The following is a 24430-nucleotide window of genomic DNA, read 5'->3' as shown; positions in this document are numbered from 1 at the left end:
ACAATTTTCCACATAAATTGCATTTCCAAATAAAAATAAAAAAATACGTAAATAAATACCTACATTCGTTAATGAATTAAATAGATAAAAATATAATACTCAAATAAATAATTAGAAATAAATGATGCTTAATCAAAAATAATCAATATTCATAGTGATTAACAATATTGATAACAACAATGTTGACGTACATTTAAAAATAAATATATTCTTAAATAACGTTAATTTCCTGCACCTGTATTAGACGTCCCCATGACGTCCAAAAAAGTGACCTAGTCCGACGTTCAAATGTTTAACTGCATATTGACGTCCAAGTGGGGTCATAGTTAGACGTCCAAATAGCGGACCTAGTTTGCACGTCGTGTAGACGTACAGAATTGGTCTTGGACCGACCGACGCAATATAGACATGATCTGCACGTCCATAAGACGTCTAATGTTTAGTGGGTCGCGCTCGCATCTGCACAGCAGATGAGGGCGTTTGGTGATTTTACAGCACATGCGATTGGTCTGTGTGCTTACTGCGCTGCACGTAAACCATAAAGACAATAAACGTTCCGCCGCTTTAAATGAATACGGTCAGAATTAAATCCTTCTCTCTAGTTTCGGTTTGGGTCCGGATCGGACAACGTCTGGGTCCGGACACGGACCGCGGTCCGCCAGTTGGTGACCTCTGCTGTAAATAGTTCATGGAAGTTAGCAGCAAAAACTATCTATCAGCACAGTGAAGCTGGAGCAGGATACACCATCTGTGATCCACTTTTACAGGTTAGTACACTTAAAAAAACCTGACTGTATTATCAGGACATCACAATCAAACTAACATGCATTGAAGCATTTTGGTGAATTAACCCCCTCTTAATATGCATATTTAGGGAACTAAACCTATGCTAAGACAACACAAATATAGTTACTGGCATTTAACATTAATGAATGAGAGCCTATCAATTGTAAATTCCTAAATATCTTAATATCTTATATACACAGATAGACCATGCTAACCTAACTAATTAAAAATCTTAATATCTTATATATCCAGATAGACCATGCTAACCTAACTGATTAAAATATGACTATCTTATATATCCAGATAGACCATGCTAACCTAACTAATTAAAAATCTGAGTATCTTATTGCTATAACGTCTTCTTATAACAATGAATGAAAACTCAGATGAAGGTTGACTGTTTATTTACAGAATTCTCTTACAGATCAGAAATGACCGACATCCTGTCTTCAATAGGATTTTCTCTGCTGTCCCCTGCCTAGTTGTACTTCAGGGTAACTTGAAATATACAGTGCCACCTAGTGGTTGAAGCAACAATTGCATAACCTTTCTACATATGCCACATCTCCCCCCACCTAAGCTGTCAAATATTTAAAATGATTAACCCGTAACAACATTACCAACCTTAAAATGAACTTGGATACAAACACACTTTTACAACAAAACAGGCAGTCATTTTTTTTCTATATCTTCCATTTTAAACTTCTACAAGCTAGGAAGGTGGGTGGACTACCATCCTTCCAGTGATGGAACCTGTTGTTGTTTGAGGGGTAATTCTGTAGTTGAAAAGAAATCTGGAGAATTTGGTTTCCAGACTGTTGCCTTTCATTTTTTTAATTCCCTCTTTAAATGTCTGGACCGCCCTTTCTGCCAAACCATTGGTTGATGGATGATAGGGAGAAGATGTGACATGTTGAATTCCATTTTGTCACACATTGTCCACATCTCAAATTCTGCACTTGTAAAACAAGTGCCATTGTCAGAGACTAACATCTGAGGTAATCCATGCACACTGAAGCACTTTCTCAATTTTTCAATGGTTACATGGGTGGTGGCAGTGTTGGTAGCATAAATTTCTAATCACTTGGAGACCTGCATAATCCACATGAATCCTAGACCAGGGTGATCCTGGCCACTCCCAAGGGTGCAAAATTGCACAAGCTGGAGATCTTTGGTTCCTTTGACATTCAGTACATTTCTTTACCTCTATCTCAATCGCCTCATCCATGCCAGGCCACCAAATGTACAAATGGGCGTGTGTTTGGTGAAGTTGCTTTAGCAGTGTGTGTCTACTGTTGTAGAAAAGAAAATGAAAGATGGGTCCACACCCACCCCTCATCCGGGGTACAACTCCCCTACGTGTTCGTTTGATAGAAAAGAAAATGAAAGATGGGTCCACACCCACCCCTCATCCGGGGTACAACTCCCCTACGTGTTCGTTTGATAGAGAGTCGCAGACAGGTGGAGTGAAGTTGAAAGCAAACCAAGTATTTATTACAAAGTACTGAATATCCAGGAGAACCCACACATGAAAGACCGTCTAACAGCCGTCCCAGTATAAGTTCTGACCCCCCTCTGATCTGACTCCATGTTTATACCCCAAATGACGTGAAACCTGCTGATGAGGCGTTGCTAAAATCATCTCATGTTAGCATGCGTAATTTCACGTGTTAGTACTCAAGTTTCACAGGTCTGACCGGACCACTAGTGTTTGGCCTTGACTGTATCCAGCCGGACAGTGTGGTATTGTTTCAAGAATTGACTGGGTCCAGTCAGACAGTGTGATATTGTTTCAGTAATTAGACAGTGCCGCACTCCCTATGTGCGCGTGTCCTCGTCCCGCTTTGGTAGGTGAAGGACTTTGCACGCACAGAGAAAGGCCGCACTGTTCGTCCCTTAAGCCTTTGCATCAATTTAGTTCATACAGAGTGCACTAGCTGATGATTGATGGCCGTTAGTCAGAAACATGCAGTGAACGAAATACTTCAAGCATGAGCTACACAATAGTCACACAATATATTTCATATGTTATATGTTAATGTGTAAGTAACGCGTGGTTAGTCCGCCATATAATAAATCCTATGTGTTAGTACATGCCTTATGTATCATGTGGGTTAATTTGTCATAATAAAGTCTGTGTTAGTCACATGCCTGATCAAACAATGTTTATCTATATGTGTAAATAGTATATATTGTGAGTATTGGTTAATCTTCTATATAAATGTGTATAAAATACACTGTGAGTAATAAAAATGATCAAATATAGTGTGAGTATTGGTTAATGCATATAAAATACAAGGTTTCACACAATGATTATGTAATTATAGACACTAAGATAAGTAATCATAATTGTAAGATATTTGTCAATACACCCAAGGTAAAATAAGTTTCTTCATAAGTTTTTCCACACTACCTTGAATAGGAATTACCACTCGGTTGCCCCACAAAACACATCCATTTTTTACACTTAGTTCCAGTTGTCTCTGTCGATATGGCTTGAATGGAGCATCCACCACTTCAGGCCATCCTTTCAGGACCCACTCATGGACTTGTGAAAGTACAACATCTCTTGCTGTCCAACGTTTTATATGAGCTGTTGTCACTGGAGGTTCATCCAGTAAGTCTACCATAAGAACTTGTTCTGTTGATTCCTCCTCTTCTGGAGCATCCTGCACTGGTAATCTGCTCATGGCATCTGCATTTGCATGGTGTTTTCCAGGTTTGTACACCATGTTGTACTCGTAAGCTCTCAAGAGAATGGCCCACCTCTGTACTCTGGGTGACCCCATTTGTGGCACAGGTTTCTTTTCATGAGAAAGAGATATCAGAGGTTTGTGGTCAGTATAGATGGTGAATCTTCTACCATAGATATACTTGTGGAACCGCTTAATTCCAAACATTATGCATAGACCCTCTTTATAGCTGCTATTGGTTTTGTCTGGAGATCCTGTAAATTTTTATTGGCCATTTCTGTAGCCAATGCAATCTGAAATTTATTCCACATACAAGTTGATCTCTCAGCATTTGATCCAGAGTGTTCCCATACTTGCAATCTTGTGCCAATAATCCTGTACCTGGCCTATAGACCTGTTCGCAATTTGGTGTTGGGGGAATTTCTCACTTGAACTGAGTAAGTGAGTCCCTAGACATGAAAAATCCCTGAGGTGCTCGTCCGCCATAGTGCCACGAATTCTGCAATGGTCTAATCAAATATGGCTGCCATCGTCTATGATGAAAATAGAACTTTTTTGTTTCTGAATGTATATACACATATAATACCTCAATTTAGACTAATTATGGTATGAGGAATTCATTTCTGATATTGTTATGACCATGTTAGGTGATTTTGACATTAAAAGGTCATGGTCAAGGTCGTTTTCCCATTCTGAAGACCTTACCCACAACTTGGCCGTTGTAAGTAATCAAAACCAGATGCAATAGGTCTAATAAATCTGTTATTTAATATTCATTGCTAATATTGTTTTTTTTTTCACATTAAGCCGGACCGCGTATCATTTTAAGGAAAACCACGTGACCGATGCGTTTTCTCGCGCAGTTGCTTGCAATGACTTTCTTAGTCCAGCAGATGTCGCCATTAAGTGATACAGCAACACAGTTTCAACACAGTGTCGACACAGTTTGGGAAATGTGCCATACACCCAATGAGGCTTCATCTGCCCATCACTAAAGAACAGGAAGAAACCGCTTAGTACGCAACATAAGTCGACAATACCTCGCGAAGATACATTACACAGTGCGACCTTAAATACAGAAAAACAGAGAGCATAACCCGGACCTTCCTCAGAACACAGGTGAGTCTGAGCGCCGGAGCGTAACGTGATTGGGCGAAGGCGAGCGACTGACGGTGACGTCATAACCCAAAGGATTCTGGGAAGTGGAGTCCAGAGGTGTGGAAGGAGAGTCAGGCTGCGTGACAACATGCTAATGCTAATAATAATGCTAATAATAATAATAATAATAATAATAATAATAATAATAATAACCAAATATGTTGTTATATTATTTTAAATATGATAACTGATCAGTTTTGGTCATATGTGTATATAATTCAGACATTGAACGAAAAGTAATTTCTAACAACAGTAAATGTAATTTTGAGTGAAATATTTAGGTTGTAAGGTTACCTTAATTTGGATTGAATTAATAATAAACAGAAGTACAGAAAAAAAATATTTTGTTTATTTGTGATTAAATGTAATTCCACAAACTTTGTTCTTAGTCCCTAGGGAGGGCTTTGATTCATATTAACAAATGTGTGTCCCCCAATGTCAATCCCGCTCCTACGCCTTTGGTATTTGCATTTCAGTTTTATGTTTGACAGGATTTACCTCCCATAAACTACCTTGCTTGGAATGTATGGTTTTCGTACAAGGATGTTTATTTATTTATTTATTTTTTGAAAGTCAGCAGACAGAGGGGAGAAGGATAGACAGACAGAGGGGAGGAGGGAGAAAGGCAGAAGTTCCCGCGGGAGCGGGAGAGAGCGATGAGGGGGAGATGCAGTCGCCTGGGCAGCACGTGGACGTTGTTTGAGCTTCAGGTTAGGACGTCTGTGCGACTCCGTGCCAGTGAGTAAATAGACTGCCATTTAACCGATGGAGCTGTGAGCATCACATCAGCGTCGTAAATAGAGCTCAACCCCCTCCGTTTCCTAAATAATTAAGGAATCTAACAACGCACGCCATCCCGTAAAGGGCTGCGTAAAAAAACGCACACACACCATATCCCAAGACAATAAATATACCATTCGCAATATTATCCACATAGTTTGAAAAGGTTTCAAGATAGTCCACCCGCCTGGAGCTACTAGAGTCCACCTGCTCACACTCAGAAATCACCATATTCCAGATATGAGTACAAATCTCCGCCTGTGCTCCTATTTATAGAAAATCCGCAAATGACGTCACGAGCCACCTATGACGTCATAAAGTCCTTCTGACCATCCTGCCCTCTTTCATAGGATGGTCAGAATAACTCTGTGACGTCATCGGCACCAGACTCAATATATATGAGCACAGGCTGAAAATCATTCACTCGATCGATCGCAGGCGGATATTTGTATTTATATCTGTAATATGTTCTTAGAAGCCTTTTCTGATTTAGTGTTGCAAGTTATTGGTCCTTTTTTGTTTTACATGGCGTATGCCTATGGATTTCACTTGTTCACTTATAATATAGAGAGCCTTATTAGAAACCTTCTTTAAGAGAAAGAGTTAGGAAACGGAGGGGGTTGAGCTCTTTTTACGACGCTGATGTGATGCTCACAGCTCCATCGTTTAAACGTCTGTGGCAGTTTGTTTACTCACTGGCACGGAGTCGCACAGACGTCCTTACCTGATGCTCAAACGACGTCCATGTGCTGCCCGGGCGACTGCCTCTCTCCCTCTACAACCCCCCCTTTACCTCCTGAGTCTCCTTCTCTACCATACATACACCCCCCCTCCTTTCCCTACTGCCTCACCTCCTCTACCCTACATCAGGGGCGTAACAGCAAATTGTGACCGCGGTCACGCCATCTGCACTTAGAAAACGCTCGGTCGCGCTATCTACACCGAAAACTGGAGTGCGCGTCTAAACCGTGTTTTACTGTAGCCGCGTGCACAGCGCACCCGGAGGAGTGGAGGCTGGCGCTTCTCGTGCAGAGACTTAAAATGAATCAGAAACTAGTTTTACACCTAAATAAACATGATTTAACGAGGTCTAATCCACAAATATACACCAGAAAGACCGCTGCTTATCTGTAGAACAGTGTAACGTTTTGGAAAAAGAGCTATTAAATAAGCAAATCAAATTAATATCATATCACAGCACTAAATTCTTAGTGATCTTTTTCTCATATATCCCAGATAAATGTTTGAAGTGATATTACTGTATCATTTTGGAGTAATTTGATACCAAAAACGTGTTTTTTTAAAAGAGATTTCGGGGCTATAAAACCAAAAGAAATCTAATTGTTATCATATAAGACAATGAAATCAGTGAAAAAGACATTCCATACTGTTAATGTTATTTTAAGTGATATTACTGTAAAATTTTAGAGTAAAATATATTTAGAGAAAAATATCTAATCTAATCAAATTGTTATCCAATGCTACCAAGACAGCCTTAAAGAACACATTCCATACTAATAATGACATGAATAACAAAGAATATTACTGTATCATTTTGGAGTAATTGGATACCAAACTTAAGAAAAAATGTCCAATCGCTTTAGCATAAACCACATTTCAAAGTCCTTTAAAACCAGCAAATCAAATTATTATCCAATGCTACCAAGACAGCCTTAAAAAAACATTCAATACTAATAATAGATTGAGTAACAAAGAATATTACTGTATCAATTTGGAGTAATTGGATACCCAACTTAGGAAAAATGTCTATTCGTTGTCCTTAAACCACATTTCGGAGTCCTATAAAACTAGCAAATCAAAGCACGTGAAGCTCATTGTTTGTAATAGCTCAAATACATTTTAAAACTTGAGGGAACCAAACAGAATTCTGGTGGTTTGAATTGGTGGATAATAATTGATTTTTAACTTTTCAAAATGTTTAAAAATGAATTAAACAGAGAATATTTTTTTTTTGGCTACAGTGTATTTCACATGTTCAGGGCCATGTATAGGCCATATTTCACGATTATTTGTTAATTGTGACTGTTTAGCTTGCAAAATATGTAGGGGTTTGAATACTACTCGGAGGTAGGGCCTTGCAATTTGATCAAACATTTCTATCCTGACGTAGGGCGAGTTGATAACTATATATAAGAAAATACTAGACATTGTCTATAAATTCAGTCATTTCATCTTATAAACTAACCACAAGACTTATTTCTTTTTACATATTTAATTACACGTAAAAGTGTGTTTATATTTTATTTCATTTTATTGAGAAACTCAAAATTATCAAATTGTAATAACACAAATAATAACATGCTTTTCACTTTCTCTTTCAACTGAAATGAAATTAAGCACCCAACTTAAAGAGATGAACACCTAAAGAGACAACATCATGAGGTTTTTTTATCAGTTTTAAATCAGTCCTATGCACTTGTGGAGCTGATGTTGCAAACTTTTCCAAGTACCCAGTGTGGTGTCCTTACCTATTAGCCTTGGTGCATCACCCATGATGATAGATGATAGATGATAGACCTTAATACTAAACTATAGACATTTTTTATTGTCATAACGAAACATATCATCTTGTTGCACTGCCCTATTTGAGGCACTGTATATATTTTTGCACCATCATCCAGGCATTTTACAAACAGTGATCCCCCTCCACCTTAAATGTGACTAACTGCATCTGTATAATTTATATTTAATTATAAATGAAACCATTTATTAAACTAAATACATACATTAGGGGTGTGACTCTTTTATTAATACATTAGCCTGAAACATTTTCTCAAGCAGCACAAAGTTTTACACTCTTAACATGTTGTACTTTCTTTTGTTTTTGTTTTTAGTTGAGGTGGCAAAGCTAAAGGTGGAAATCAAATTCCTACATGATGAATGCACAGTTTTGAAGGAACATGTGGACAAATTAACATCTGTTCCTGACATGGCTGCAGGTCCTTCAGGTGTGTGTGTGTGTTCAGGTGGATGTGTAAATTATTGTTTAAATCGTTGCCTTGTTTATTCCACAGCTTCCTTTGCTGTGCATTTTGACTCATTGTCTTTGTGAAACATCCAATTATGTAAAGGCTTCAGCAGTGTAGCTGATAGTTTTAGGTTCAGCCGCAGAATTCTGAGCTTTCCTACTCTCTTAATTTTCCCTTTACCTTTTTTAATGTATCTGATCTATTGCCAAAAAGCATGATGCTATTATAACTTTCCTATTGGCCAGTTGATTAATTAAATTATTTCTGATCCAGTGACAAAACTATCTTGCATAATTTTGTGATCACTCATGTGTAAATCTGTATTTGCAAACATTTCCATGACATTTGTGTCCATGAGTGTATGTAAACTTTCAACTGTATGTTTATTAATCTGGCTGACAGTCAATTACTGTATTCTGTTACATTTTGTAATTGTTTTTTATTTAACAGGTAACAATATATATATATATATATATATATATATATATATATATATATATATATATATATATATATATATATGCGCTTTATAAATGCACAATGAGTATTTGCTAAAGGCTAAAAACTTGTGTGACATGCTTTGAAATTAATGATACATATTATTGCATCTAAAAAGTAAACTTATTCATTTTTTTTCTTATGGACAAAAGCAGGATGGAGAGGGGCAGAAGATTCCGCATCCTGCTTTCTGATAGACGAAAAAAAGGAAAAGCACAAGAAGAAGAAGATCAAGAAGAACAAAAAATATAACATCTTACCTAAAAGAAATGTATAATCAATAATGTAAATAAATAAATAAATAAGTTTAATGTTATGTATTGTTGTACAGATTGTTTTTGCTTTTATTAAGATTTAACAAAAAAGTAAGAACAGCAGATCACTGCACACTACATAATACAGCCCGCTCTCTGTTGTTTCTGAGTACTTACTGGGTACTTACAGAGTAAGAACAGCAGATCACTGCACACTACATAATACAGCCCGCTCTCTGTTGTTTCTGAGTACTTACTGGGTACTTACAGAGTAAGAACAGCAGATCACTGCACACTACATAATACAGCCCGCTCTATGTTGTTTCTGAGTACTTACTGGGTACTTACAGAGTAAGAACAGCAGATCACTGCACACTACATAATACAGCCCGTTCTCTGTTGTTTCTGAGTACTTACAGAGTAAGAACAGCAGATCACTGCACACTACATAATACAGCCCGCTCTATGTTGTTTCTGAGTACTTACAGAGTAAGAACAGTAGATCACTGCACACTACATAATACAGCTCGCTCTCTGTTGTTTCTGAGTACTTACAGAGTAAGAACAGCAGATCACTGCACACTACATAATACAGCCCGCTCTCTGTTGTTTCTGAGTACTTACAGAGTAAGAACAGCAGATCACTGCACACTACATAATACAGCCCGCTCTATGTTGTTTCTGAGTACTTACTGGGTACTTACAGAGTAAGAACAGCAGATCACTGCACACTACATAATACAGCCCGTTCTCTGTTGTTTCTGAGTACTTACAGAGTAAGAACAGCAGATCACTGCACACTACATAATACAGCCCGCTCTATGTTGTTTCTGAGTACTTACTGGGTACTTACAGAGTAAGAACAGTAGATCACTGCACACTACATAATACAGCCCGTTCTCTGTTGTTTCTGAGTACTTACTGGGTACTTACAGAGTAAGAACAGCAGATCACTGCACACTACATAATACAGCCCGTTCTCTGTTGTTTCTGAGTACTTACAGAGTAAGAACAGTAGATCACTGCACACTACATAATACAGCTCGCTCTCTGTTGTTTCTGAGTACTTACAGAGTAAGAACAGTAGATCACTGCACACTACATAATACAGCCCGCTCTCTGTTGTTTCTGAGTACTTACAGAGTAAGAACAGTAGATCACTGCACACTACATAATACAGCCCGCTCTCTGTTGTTTCTGAGTACTTACTGGGTACTTACAGAGTAAGAACAGCAGATCACTGCACACTATATAATACAGCCCGCTCTCTGTTGTTTCTGTGTAGTTACTGGGTACTTACAGAGTAAGAACTGTAGAACACTTTAAAGTTCTTTTTAGAACAGGGGTTATAAAAAGCAGCTTTACAGGACAAGGTGTGCACCAGGACTCCAGGAGCAAGACAAAGGCAACAACGGTGAGAAGAATCGAGCAGAAAAGGACTGAAGATGGAAACCTATCCACCATTATCCATTAAAATAAATTAACAACTAAATGTGTATTAACAAATCTCAGCATTATCTTCTTATTCAAACTAATAAAATATATTAGAATGATAAGTCCCTCGACTGGAATGAAACCTTTATAACTATCATGAACAAAATGTTTAAATAACACACACACACACACACACATATATGTATATATATATATATATATATATATATATATATATATATATATATATATATATATATATATATATATATACATACATTAATATTGCACCAGAAATGTAGGGAAAGTGCAGGCAATGACATATCAAGTTTTTTTTACTGTTGTTCCTGGGAATTAATTTGTACCTACATTTAAGTACTAGGAGAACCCCATAAGTATTTTGAATAAACTGATAAATACAGAAACGTTATACCATATGTTTTGGTTAAGTACAAGGTAAGTGTCAGAAAGTTACCCAGTTGTTACTCTCTTGTTCCTGGTTCTTTCTGTGTTCTTTATTTATAATTACAGTTAAGTACCTGTAGGACCCAGTAATTATGTTGAATGTACCCTGGTTCATACAGAGAATTTACACCGTAAGTAAAGGGTACATACAGAGAACTTACACCGTAAGTAAAGGGTACTTAGCCTCTAAAACGCGGGCTGTATTATAAAGCGTTACCAAAATACCTTTCGCTCTACCTTAGATGTTGTAGCACCCCTTAAACACAAAATAGAGAGACAGAAAAAGCTCGCACCGTGGTACAATGATCAAACTCGTAACTTAAAGCAGTTAGTACGAAATTTAGAGCGTAAATATCGATCAACTAAACTGGAAGTGTTTCACTCTGCGTGGAAAGACAGTCTTGTTAAATATAGAAAAGAACTAAATAAAGCCCGCTCAGCGTATCTGGCCTCACAGATCGAGATAAATAAAAATAATCCTAGAGTTCTCTTTAGTGTTGTAGCCCGGGTGACCAGTGAAGGAACGTTTGCGCATGCTCACTGGAGTTGTAATTTGGGCTGGCGTTAAAAGGGGCAGCTGTGGGTCCTTCCGAAGCAGAGCCGGGGTCCTCCCGAAAGCAGCGGTAGAAACACATGGGATTGCGGATGGCAACGCTGTGAGTGTGTTTGGGGTGAGAGAAGAAGTACTCGCGCTGGATGGCCGGCATGTGTGACGGCAGTATACAGTGGGGACGGCGGTTGGTGCCCGGTAAGCGTTCACGGTGACTGCATGTAACTGATAATGGGTGCTGGGATTGTTAGCAGTGCAGTATGGGATTAATGATGTGCTTGGAGCGCCATTAACTGCCAGTTGCTGTTCTTTAGTGATTTTAAAGTGATCTTAATAAAGTAAAGTTTTTTAGCTGTAATTCGCTGGTATGGTCTGAGGCTGCTCATGGGGTGTAATGGTTATCTGTAATAAGCCAGCTTGTCAGTGAGTCACTGGATGGGATCGTGTGGACAGCTGGCTTATTTATTTTTCTTTTTTTGTTGTTTATTTTCTTTTTGTTTGTTTGTTTGTTTCAGTGTGTTAATCTTTGTCCATTAGTTCTCTTAGCTGAGCCTGGACCACCCCTGTAAGATTACCCTCTAGGAGGGTGTGATTTTGTGTGGGGTTGTAGTGTGATCACTGTCCTTTTTTTGTGTGATTCAGCTTTTTAGTGTGCCGTGTTAAAATTAGGACCCAGTGTGTGAACCTTTCGGTGTGTGATTTTTATAATGAATTACTTTCCTATGGAAATCACAGGGTAACGTGATTCCAAGTGCTAACTAAGAGATAATGGGAAATGTGGTTTCTATTGTCTAATAAATTTTCAAGAAAATACTCTGATCCGAGTGGGTTCTCATTTTCTGGGTCTTACCCTGGTTATTCTTAAGTGTTCTTTTTTGTATTGCTCTGGCTGTTAATCTCCCAGGGGTTACAGTGTTATTTCCAAAATAACTAAAAAACAGCCAGGTACTGAACCTCAGATTCCAGCCATTCACACCAGCAACGATTTTATGGACTTCTTCAATAGTAAAATTGAAAACATTCGGGATAAAATTAAACAGATAAATATTACATCCTCTCTGTCATCTGGTCTGGCTGATCTAGAACAAAACCCTGTTACTGAAGTTAGGTTGGAAGTCTTTAACCCACTTCCACAGCTAGAACTAGAGAAAATTATCTCCACCCACGGTGGATGCCAGTGTTTCAGGGAGCCTCCATGTCTATGTTACCTTCTGGCTCTCTGCCTTTAGTTAGGCTGTTTTATTTAGATCTGCCGGAGTCATTAGCCACACTCTGATAATGTTTTATATTCTCTGTTTTACATAAATCCAGTCAAAACTAATTCCATCTCTCTGCCTTCCTCCAAGTTACTGACTGCCCACCTGTCTGACCCGATACCGAGGGATGTTGGACCCTCAGGCTCTCATGTCCTCTGTCTGGCCAGACTGGAAGTTTCTGAAGTCAGCTCTTCTCCATCCACCACCACAGATCAGCTGCTCATCATCCATCTTACTCTATAAGCCATTAGTGGAGCTGCTATACTCCTGAATATATAAAACCTATGTGGATGTATGAAAGATTTTTTTTAAATGAATTTAAAAGCCATTTGACCAGTGGTAGGATGGTCCTCCCAAGGTTTCTTCCTCCTCCTCCAGCTCTGAGGGAGTTTTTCCTTGCCTCCGCGCTCACTGGGGGTTCTGTATTTTGTATATTCTATGTTTAATCTTTTGTCTGACTCTTTGTCCTGTAATCATGTTTCTGTAAAGCTGCTTTGTGCCAACACCAGTTGTAAAAAGCGCTATACAAATAAATTTGATTTGATTTGATAAGTTTACTTACTGTGATTGTTGGTCCTGCACACAAGATTATTCACACACCACTCAACAGTACTCAGAAACAGTTGCAGATGATCACCTTAGGTGAGAGCTTTCCAATCCCCAGATCTTATTATTTGCACATTTTAAACTTCTTAAGTAACATTATCTTTATGGCTTCAGGCTAAGAATTCAATATCAGTGTATTTAGAATGTTCTGGTTTGTAAATAATATTAAAAAGTGGGTGTACTTTTTTCACACAACTGTATGCATTATACAGGTTAAAGACCAACAAAGTTAATAGAAGTCAATGTAAAAAGAGTTTATTTAGGTAATTTTGGAGAAGGTCTATTGGTCTGTTCATCAAGAAATTTTGTAAAGGACAGTTTATAAATATGTTTCAAACCACCCCCTGAAGTAGTGTAAGTGATCACATGGTCATGTCAATAAATAGTATTTTGTAACTGATTACTTTTCCTTATATAGTTGGTTTTGGGTAGAATTTTCTTCCCAACAAAGATTCTAACCTACAGTTAATACTTATTAATGGGAAAGTGTGTTTTCACTGCAAGATCACTATATTGTTGCAAACTGGTTAGTAGGCAATTACTATGGTGTCATTAAATGGACATTAGGCAGGTGCAGCAGTGTGGCAAGGTAGTTGCTGTATATTAAAAATATTCTAGTTTTAACAAATAAATACAGTTTATCATTTATAAGTAAGACCAAAATGTTTTGACAGGAATTAATAAAAATGAATACGTAATTAATAAAAATAATTAATTGAATCTAAGAAGTTTTGTCCTACAATGATCTGATTTAATACCACACATGTACATAACACTTGTCTTAAGGTTATTGAAATTCATTTTCAAGATTCACATTCATCAAACCACAGCCAGTTTTGTATAATTACTTACAGTGATCACTGCTCTCACATAACGCTATGTATATTTTTTTAGTCTTTGAAACATCAGAAACCCTCAAACTAATATGGTTCTATCTATCTATCTATCTATCTATCTATCTATCTATCTATCTATCTATCTATCTATCTATCTATCTATCTATCTATCAGTTCTGTGGTGGTCTATCCTATGGGGTCCTGACTATTCAAAAGAGGATAAAGTATGCAGAGAAATAGATACAGATTTGTAAAAATACACAATGTTCTGTATGATCAGTGTGGGGGGGAGGGTTCAGTTGGTGAAACGCAAGAATAAACCATTTATAGTCTTTTCAGTGTCAACATTACTGCCATTGTAGTCAGTCATCATCCTCATCCTCATCACCATCAAGTGTTTCTATTTCATGCAGTGGCACAGTGTGGTGGAGTCGACCTGGAGTTATGTAATTGCATGGAGCAGAAGGAATATCTGGTACATGATGATGAAACGCATGTGTGGCACAATGTAATCTTCTTTCCAGCTGTATGATGCGTTGGATTAATGCAGCTTTCGCACCAGGCTCGTTTGTTGAAATGATAGCAGAATGGAGAAAAGCATGTTGCTGATGAAGGTGATCAATTACACATTTCATTTCTTGATGGACCAAGACCTTTTCTTCAGCAGCCCGGGCCTTCATGTATACTGCATCGATCCCACGTCGTTTTAAACATCTAGGAACAGAATCATCACCATCTCCAATCTATAAAAGAAAAGGGAGGAAGGACAGAATTTTATACGCATTACCAAAATTATTCGCTCACCATCCAACCAATTAACTCCATTAGGTTCCAAATCACTTCCATTTACACAGATGTATAAAAGCAGCACCTAATTATGCAGACTGCTTCTACAAACATTAATGAAAATAATGGATCGCTCTCAGGAGCTCAGTGAACCTAGAGCGTGGGACAGCGATAGGATGCAGCACCTCTGCAACAAGTCAAGTCGTGAAACTTCATTACTAAACATTCCACAGCCAACTGTCAGTGATATTATAACAGTGGAAGTGACTGGGAACAAAAGCAGAGCTGAGGCACTTAGTGTTCATGTGCCCTAAAAATTAGCCCTTCAGATTGATATTAAGAGCATAGAGAGCTTCATGGGATGGGTTTGCCAAGTCTCATCACCAAACACAAGGCAAGCAACCAGATACTTTTGGCATTATAGTGTACGCCTGAGTTTTAAAGATGTTGGATGATGAAAGGCTGACAATGTTTAAAGTACCTGGTATTAATCATTTCTAAGATCTCTCTGCTACATATTGTATTTAAAAAAAAAAAAAAAAACACCCACCATTTTATATATATTCCAATCTAACATTTTGTAAATGTGTACTTATGAATTCAAAGTATGTACATAGCAATTACGTTACAAAGTAAGTACTTACGGTTTCATCCAGGAGGGAACAGACAGGCCAAGATGGGTCACATATGTCCTGAAAACTCATGGTTGCAGGGAAGACATCAGTCTTTGGTGGCCAGAGAATGTTGTTGTACTGGCTTAGTGTCTGCTTGAGTCTCTTGTTGGTGTTTGCAACTTGCTTGGAAAGTCTAATGGCAATGCCTTGGCCATCTGAAAGACATTTAATTTTAAAATAAGTGATTCAATCACATACATCTATTCTGAAGCAACACAAAGATTATAGAACCAATTGGAAGGCAATCCTCTCCTCAAACCACAACCCTATACCAAGTGATGAGTCAATTTAGAGAGACAAAGTAGTTTAAATAAAACCATGCATCACCAAAAAGACAATCATAGAATTAAAAAAAGTCTGTTTAACTGCAGTATAAATGTGTTTTTAGACAGCAGTAGAGTGTAAATACTGTTTTGTACTGAGGCAATTTTTTTTTTTTTTTTTTTTTTTGGGAAACTGGAAAAATTACAGGTATGGCTAAACACTTTGTAATAATGCAGCTAAAACTTTTTACTGTATTTACTGTATTCTCTTAAAAGCAAAACAAGAAATTCAAAAATAACTATAGCAGAGTACAAACATTCTAAACTCATAAGATAACTCATTCAAATTCATAAGATTATACACTTGAGCACTTCATTAAGAACAAACATGTACACACTGCTATATTTTCTTTCTAACTGGATATACTGAGATTTACGTTTGCCTTGTGAACTTACAAACTGTAACCGAAAGCTTTATTTAAAGTAATTGTTCTGTATCTCTTTACCTGGATATTTTCTTTTGAGCTGTAAGAGGACAGCTCTCTCTCTTGCTTCAGTTCTAGCTTTGAACAGTAATTGTCTTCTGATGTCACAGTCAACATCTTTCAGGGTAGACTGAAAGATCACATCACGTTCATGCCACCTTTTCCCTATGCAGTACTTCTCCTCCAAATTCAGCAAGGTTTTCTCAAATCTGCAACGTCAAATAAAGTGGATCATTTTACTTTATTTATTGAATTTATGATCTGGGTGAAAGATGTATTTGGTATGATTTACTTACTCTGCTTTATCTGCAAATGACTCTTCAGCCTCAGACCTACTGTACAAACAAGCCATTAAAAACAGAACACCACACTTCCTCTAAAAATGTAATGCTCACGTTAAGTTTCTGGTGCCTTCAATCAGCAAAGTGAACCTACTCTTGAACTGTTTACATTTTGCAAATACATTTAGTCACTCACCATTACCTGACATGCATTGCATTGTATTCTTTAATCACAATAATAAAATTGGATTGTTTAATCTTGCACCTAGTCTTACTTAAGCATGTTGTACTGAATCAGCTTGATGACATATTCCTTTCTCCATCTTGGCACAGTATCTAGAGACCAAAAACAAGAGTTACAGACCTCATGAAGTGTCATGTTTTATGTACTCTGTACGAAATGGCAGGACATACGTTTTATTCAATTTTATCACAAGCACTTTTCAAGGAATACTGACATTTGCAACATGTCCTGGACAACAACTAAAATAAATCTGTGGGGGGCACCAGAAGATCTTTAAAAATCATTAAGGGAATATATGTAGCATTACTTATGCAAATTAAATGTTAGGCGTACTACTGCACATATAAGCAGCTTTGACACTTTCCTTTAAAAACTCAACTTAGCTATACATGGATAAGGAAATAATTTCTTTTTCACCTGTATATTTACATTTACATCAAATAAACGGTTTAATTGCATAAGATAGTGAAGCAATCATTTTACTTTTAGGTTTTGGTTTCTGTCGGACGAGCTCTGCCTCAGTTTTCTTTCCCATCTCTCCATGTCTTGCTCAGAGACCGGCACTAAAATAAAACAAAAAATAAAATAAATAAAGTGGCAAAGGTAGCTCTGCGCACAAGGTGTACACACAAACACTCACCGGTGCCTCTCTGATGATCATGGAGATCTCATCTTTGGCAACAACGGTCATCTTCTCTGCCTTTTCAACTCTCAGCAGAAGCTGCATATTTGAAATATTGGAACGATATGCACAGTAAATTTCTCTTATCCAAATAAAAAAAAAAAATCATGCAAGTAAATGCTGAAATTTGACAAAGAGTACAGATGAAAGCAAACCTAAGTCAGTAGCTTTTCTCCATCCATAATGAAGGAGGGCATCTGTAGCAGATCCATCCGATGAGATGGAGTCATTTCCTTTGTGATTCTTGCAAACCTTCTAAGGAATGACCACAGTCTTTCCATTCCTTCACCATCAGTAAGCCCAAATCCATCAAGCCTCCTGGTGCTATACATAATCTGTGTTACAAAAAAAAATGTTTTCTAGATTACAAACTTTTATTCTTATACAAATTACACAAATGTTAAGTCTCACTTCCTACATTTAGAGATAAAAAAAGGATTAGATGTGAACCCATGAGATGGGACATCATAAAGTTTATATAACAAACATGCATGAAATTACCTGGCACTGCAGTTTATGACCATAAACATGAAATGCTGGTACAGCCAGAGACAGGTTGTGTGGTATGCCTTGGTTGGATTTCTGTTCAAATGCAATTTGAGAATTGCAAAGTATAATGGATGAATTGCCAGCAGAATTCATGAATGTGTGAAAGAGTGCATAACTTTCCTACCTGCATATGGGAGGCAAGAACACATGCAATGTCATAGACTACTCGCAGGTGTATGTTCTTTGTGTTGCATTTTGGAGCAACTCCTCGATGATGTAGAGGGGATAGGCTAACCTACAGAAAACAAATCGTGGTGAAAATAACTCATATTAATATCGAAAATAACAAAACTAATAAGCTTACAATCAGGGTTGGGCAATAGATTTAAAATATATCAATATTTTAAGACTATCATACCTGACAAACAGCAAAAGATTCTTAAACTTCTAATAGTCTTCTCTACTTGTGTTTTTTTTTCGTTCAATATATGCAACCATCCAGTTAAATAGGACAAATTACAGTGTTTAATGAACTATGCAGTTGGTCAGTGTTTTGAGCACTGATATCCAAAACCTGCACAGAAAATGATGATTTATTATAATTATAAATGATCACAGATCACAGTCAAAAAAAAGTCATGATGCCTACCAGTACTTACAAAACACAAATTAAAATATCCACAATTTTAAAATTTAGAGAAGATGAACTAGAAAAAAAAAAGTGATGACAGTCTGAAAAGCACCACAATAGAGAGACAGGTAGCCAGCTTCTTTGTTTGCTTTCCTGACCTCAGGAGGTTTCCAGCCTTAAAGTTACTGCAATCCTAAATAAACAGAATAGTTCAGGTAGCAGTGAAATAAATTATTATCTTGAATGATTGTGCTGGAATAAATACACAATTATCAGTTCTGTATGATATTAATAAAAGTCACCAACCTCATTAGGTTTGGAATTTTTGGGATGTGACGAAATGTATTCCTCTGTTCTACCATCACCAATAAACATACGGCTTCCATGAAATGGTTTATCTATGCTTGCCCCTGAACTTTGTTTTCGTACAAGTCCAAAGTTCCCATCAAGTGTTACAATCATATTTCCATCTTGCTAAAAATGAAAAGAGAAAAGGAGAAAAAACAAAAAACATTTTTTGACTAACTGTAACTTAAAGCAAACGTTTCACTTGCAAGTAAACAAAGCAGCAACTTAAATTCTTTACACTAAGAAAGATCCCACATTTCATACATAGTAGACACACAGTAGCTGGATACGGACATAGTACTGCAGATAAATTCATACAAATCAGATTTCTGTAAAGAAATAGGATATGGATTCACCTACCAAAGCTCTGTACAACATATTCACCTATAATGCAAAAAGTGGAAAATGCAAACAGGTAAAAGCAGGACAGTTATTCATACTGTCATAAACCTACACCAGGACTTCGACACACTAGGTAATACAATTTGAAAATGTTTCTTATATGTTGAATATGTTAAAGTGATCTGTATTATAACTTCATAAGCTTCAGGAACAAAATCTAAACACACATTAAAACATTTAAATAACTGCTTTAAACTCTGCCCTAATTTTATACAAATTAAATTCAGAATAACATACCTGAACTGACAACAACTCTCATTTCCCTTTTATAAACATTATGGTTTTCATGCCCTTCAGGTAAAACTAATTGTAAACCACTTGAAAGGGGTTCATAATAGGCCTTCTGTTAAGGGTAAGAAAAAAAGACATTAAACACTGTCAATACATTATAAAACATCATTACAAAAATAACTGTCTACCAAGTAGAATGACAGAAGTGCAATAGAACAATCACAATTACAATCATATATTACTTGATTAAAAATAAATCTTCATTCAAATTGTATTGACTTTGATATGGGCAAATTAACATGGAACCTACAGTGAGCATTAATGAAAGAAACAAAACCAAATGTCACGTATTGGAAATAAAATAAGTGTTTACTGTCAAACTGAGTGCATTTCATTTTAATGAGAAAGTCAAAATTTACAGTGACAGCCCTACTGTATATAGCTGAAACTTATAGGTATAGGAAACTTACAGCTTTTGACCTTACATTCCACTTGTCAGGAAGGTGCAGCAAATTCCTGTGTGACTTTTTTAAACAAGCCTTGCAAAAATCTGTACTCTCCATGGTCTTGACAGACAATGCAGAGATCTGTGATTGGTGCTGAACATGCAAATGACACCTTCAAAATATCATCCTTGACTAGATCCCAGGCACTTATTTCTCTCCTTTTAGCCTTTGTGTATGCAGTCTCAGAACATAAGTTACTGCTCTCAGCTATTTCGGGAGGCTCATCCTGATCTCTTGATGGATGGAAAGTGCCCACACTAGAAAGAATGTCACCTACGTAGACCTTCTGTGCACGAGCACCAGGGTGCTTCTTGAACAGGTGTATCTTCGATTTCCTGAACCGCAAGGCTTTTCCCATATCTGAATACAAAGATGAAGACTGCATAAATATTATTTGTGCTTAATGGTTGCTTCAGTAATTGATCATATTTAGCACTTCAGACTGAAAATGTTTACAATCTTAAACCATGGACATTTTTTTCAATGTTTCAGTGTCAACTAACAAAAAGTCAACAAACGAAAGTGAGGGCTTCTTCATGTCATTTGATAAATGTCAATCCTTTTAGTAAAAGTAAGGCACAAAACTAATGCATTAATGGATAAAATATTGACAATCTGTAAAATAATATTACAGTGTCTCTCAGTCGGACTCAACAAGAAATGGCTACAAGATAGGAGTGTGCCATGTCGTATTATATGCAATAATATTGCCAATATTTTTTTTATATTGTGAACAAAATTATACCCTGAAATACTGTGCCATATCACCCATCCCTAAATATCACATGAGGGTACTACTTTTTTTGCTATTTTTAAGCTCAGTTCATATTACATCTACTAAAGACAGATTATACCTGTCCAGTACATGTATTTTTTTTCTTTAATTCTGTATATATGGAGATATTTGTAGTGCATTACTAGTATCATGAAATACATGATCATTTACTTCTATGGACAATGTAATAAAATTATTGTATTTTTTAATATCTCAGTTAGGGGTGTGCCATCTCATGCCGTATGCAATAATAAAATATATTTTTTATTTTGTTGTAGTGTATTCTTGTATGTAGGACCAAAAACGAAGGAAGTATTAATTCATAACTGCACATATAAATGTAGAAACAAATAACTATATAAATAAATGCACATTTAAATGCATCTGGCACACACTTCGCTATGCTGTTCAGTGTGCCGGCGCACAAATAGCTGTCCTGTACTTTCAATATCAGTGAGACAACAACATCGCAGCTATAACCCTACTGCAGTAACAACTGCCAGAAATGAATGAGGGTCAACAGATTCAATATGTCGCTGCTGTAGGCCAAGGCAGGAGCAGTAGAGCCAAAACTATTGCAGCCAATAAACCAATCCTGCTTTAGAGCGAAGATAGGACCGCCTACCCAATTACCACACAAATACAGAAAAAAATGTGTAAATAAATAAATAAATACATAAAGAAATGTGTAAATAAATCAATAAATGAATGTAGAAATGTTGAAATGAATGAATAAATAAAAGTTGAAATAAATAAATGCACATATAAATGAATATATAAATAAGAAATGTATTTATTTATTTATTCACCTACTCGATTACTTATGCATGTATTTATAAAACACACATATATACATATATATATATATATATATATATATATATATATATATATATATATATATATGTACATATATAAATATATACACACATACATACACACACATTTATGTTTTAATTTATTTATTTACACGTCATTTTTGGTCTTCCATATTCTTGAAATATTTTTTTCCAATGTTCTCATACCACCAAAAGTATAATTATCGCAAAAAAAAACCCTACCCTACACTATATTTATCAGTAAGGATGTAATGACCACCTCCTTCTTTCCACAGACTCTTTCCATTTTATGGAAATATAGCAGCACTTATAAGTAGGGATGCAACTTATGATTATTTTGGTAGTCAACTACTCTGATGGGGGGGTGGGTTGACACAGCAAGGAGAGGATTTTAATATTTTCACTGGAGAGTGTACATTAAGGGAATCGTAATGTTTACAGCAAGTAAAAGAACATAAACTACTATTAATAAGCAATTAAATCCATAAATGGTGAGACAAAATTACAATTCTATGCATCTTACCTTGAAATGGGAAGAAGAAGCTGGCTCTTACAATTCGGACTCGTACACAATGTGTACTGTAAAAGAAATATTTATTAATACCTTGAAACAACTATACTGGCATTGATTCAACAAATCCCCAAATACAGTGAAAGCTATTAAAGACAAGCCCCTATGCTCCCTGAAGGTTTACCTTAGCAAGGTTAGCAACAAAGCTAGCTAACATTAATAACAGCCAGTATAAAATAGAAGCAGCAGTTAGCTTACATTTTATCTTTCAGGCAAAGTACAAGATTTACAAGAAGAAGTTCTATTAAAAAGAAAAAAAAACACTGAAGCAAGTCGCCCATCACGAAGTCTCTATATTGAGCTTAAACATGAGAAGGAACATCGCTAGTCAGCTAGCTAGCCAGCTAAAGCTGGGCGCAGCCACCGGGTGTAACTTTAACGCTGAATAAATAAACGTGTCATACCACACGAAAGCCTCAAAGATCCTTAACAATTCATACAAACCATAGCTGTAGATATGACAGCATTATGAAAGCAGAAGCAGCCGACAGCACATCTTCATTCTAGACATGTAGCTACATTAGCTAGCGAACAAGCTAAGTAGGCCAAGCTTAGCTGCCTAGCTATGGAAGTTAGCAGGCGAGCTAGCTAGCTAGCTAGCCTTTCGACACATTTTGTACAAAATCAAAGCAAACAAACACACATTTGAGCTAAGCAACTACAATGGGTGTCTGTTAGGGAAACGTGGCGCGTAAATTCAGTCACAATAAGGTTCTTTCAACTAGTATTTTGGTGTTTTTTTTTTGTGGGCGTTTATTTATACTTTATTGAATTTCAAAAAGGGGGGGATACATTACATATTATTACTTTCAAAAACACATAAAAATTACATTGTTATTACATTAAAAAAACACATAAAAATTACATTATTTTACACAAAACTTACAATTTGTTGTTTTCACACACTTTTTTTTTCCCTTCAAAATTTTAAAAAGGACCAGCTATCGCCATTTTGTGTAAATGTGTCCAAAGTTCTTTTCTTTTTCATTTCAGTAATCACCTGTTTAAACACACTTTCACTTGGTATAGAGCAATTGTCAATGGCGATTTTGCATCTGGTATTCCACAGTTTGCATTTAACCATGCATATCACATACCATAGATTGTTTTTTTGGGATTTTGAGAGTTGTTCTTTAAAAATGCCATACATTATAGATATTTTATCATACGTAATATTTGTATTCAGTTGTTTTAATTTATTCCAGACCTCTTTCGTTCTCTGACATTCTAATATAAGATGATTTTTTTCTAATATAAGATGATGTATTTTTGTGTTTACTCACGCACACGACATTACCTGGTCAAACGCTGGGACAGAATGAAGCCCGCGGATCCAGTGTTGCCAACTCCTCAGTAAGGAAAGTAGCTATTGGCTGTCCTAAAAGTCGCTAGAAGTCGCTAAATGACGTCATCGCCTAATTTGCATAGTACATGTTTTTGAAGCTGTAAAGGATTAAGGTTGTGGGAGAGAAGAAAAGTGAGTAAAAAAACACCATAAATATGTTAGAAATGTTACAAATGAACAATTTCTGTTGCTTTTTAAATAGGACGTCACTTTTTTTTTTACAATAACTTCATTTTTACGTGAATTACATGAATTATTTTTTTGCCATGTTCTTAAATGTTATTACAAGAGTAGCCGGAACTGTTATTCTACGTTTTTTTAGTTTGTTTGGTTTTCTTCATAATTGTAAGGTTTATTTATTAATTCATTTTTTATTCATTGTTTTAAAAAAATACAGAAAATAACCATAGAAATAAAACGTTTTTTTCTTTCTTTTATGTAAAAGAAAATATACCTAAAAAAAAACAACAGTCTGTGGGGCGTGGCTATGTTAATTAGATGTTCAGTTTAGAGGGCTCACCATGATGTAGTTTCATAGCAGTTTTATCCACCTGGCTGGGTTTTAGACTGTT

At 36.4% G+C, this 24430-nt stretch overlaps 1 protein-coding gene and 3 long non-coding RNA genes across 9 annotated transcripts in view; 2 read left to right on the top strand and 2 right to left on the bottom strand.

Moving 5' to 3' along the window:
* Positions 1 to 552: 552 nt before the first annotated feature.
* On the top strand, positions 553 to 9221 carry LOC125780686 (uncharacterized). 2 transcript variants are annotated; one of them, XR_007423958.1, is made up of 3 exons: positions 553 to 767; positions 8273 to 8386; positions 9061 to 9221. It is a non-coding gene; the product is annotated as an uncharacterized LOC125780686 (long non-coding RNA). The 2 variants fall into 2 exon arrangements; XR_007423959.1 differs by lacking the exon at positions 553 to 767 and adding an exon at positions 7741 to 7820.
* The window catches only part of LOC125780687 (uncharacterized), a 124967-nt gene continuing 104533 nt past the window's right edge, over positions 3997 to 24430 (bottom strand). The window contains exon 2 of the long non-coding RNA XR_007423960.1: positions 3997 to 5149. This is a non-coding gene — a long non-coding RNA (uncharacterized LOC125780687). The remainder of the gene's footprint in view (positions 5150 to 24430) is intronic.
* LOC125780684 (uncharacterized) lies at positions 11251 to 13421 on the top strand. The gene is made up of 2 exons (XR_007423955.1): positions 11251 to 11806; positions 12955 to 13421. It is a non-coding gene; the product is annotated as an uncharacterized LOC125780684 (long non-coding RNA).
* LOC125780518 (uncharacterized) lies at positions 13704 to 23838 on the bottom strand. Of its 5 annotated transcripts, none has more exons than XM_049463282.1 (16): positions 23811 to 23836; positions 22466 to 22521; positions 19829 to 20688; positions 19550 to 19573; positions 19148 to 19315; positions 18629 to 19034; positions 18395 to 18505; positions 18223 to 18303; positions 17877 to 18056; positions 17680 to 17760; positions 17523 to 17602; positions 17071 to 17131; positions 16811 to 16849; positions 16536 to 16723; positions 15737 to 15921; positions 13704 to 15049 (listed from the first exon to the last, which is right to left on the bottom strand). In XM_049463282.1, the coding sequence occupies exons 11-16, from the start codon at positions 17572 to 17574 to the stop codon at positions 14669 to 14671; spliced, it is 906 nt and encodes a 301-aa protein (XP_049319239.1). In that variant the 5' UTR covers positions 17575 to 17602; positions 17680 to 17760; positions 17877 to 18056; positions 18223 to 18303; positions 18395 to 18505; positions 18629 to 19034; positions 19148 to 19315; positions 19550 to 19573; positions 19829 to 20688; positions 22466 to 22521; positions 23811 to 23836; the 3' UTR covers positions 13704 to 14668. The 5 variants fall into 5 exon arrangements, with proteins under 5 accessions (XP_049319239.1, XP_049319240.1, XP_049319242.1 ...); XM_049463283.1 differs by having other exon boundaries at positions 18629 to 19315; positions 19829 to 19934; positions 20293 to 20688; XM_049463285.1 differs by having other exon boundaries at positions 16811 to 16846; positions 18629 to 19315; positions 23811 to 23838.

The sequence above is a fragment of the Astyanax mexicanus genome, chromosome 13 (genome assembly GCF_023375975.1).
Source record: "Astyanax mexicanus isolate ESR-SI-001 chromosome 13, AstMex3_surface, whole genome shotgun sequence".
Lineage (NCBI taxonomy): Eukaryota > Metazoa > Chordata > Actinopteri > Characiformes > Acestrorhamphidae > Astyanax > Astyanax mexicanus.
This window is presented reverse-complemented; position numbering and strand designations above follow the sequence as displayed.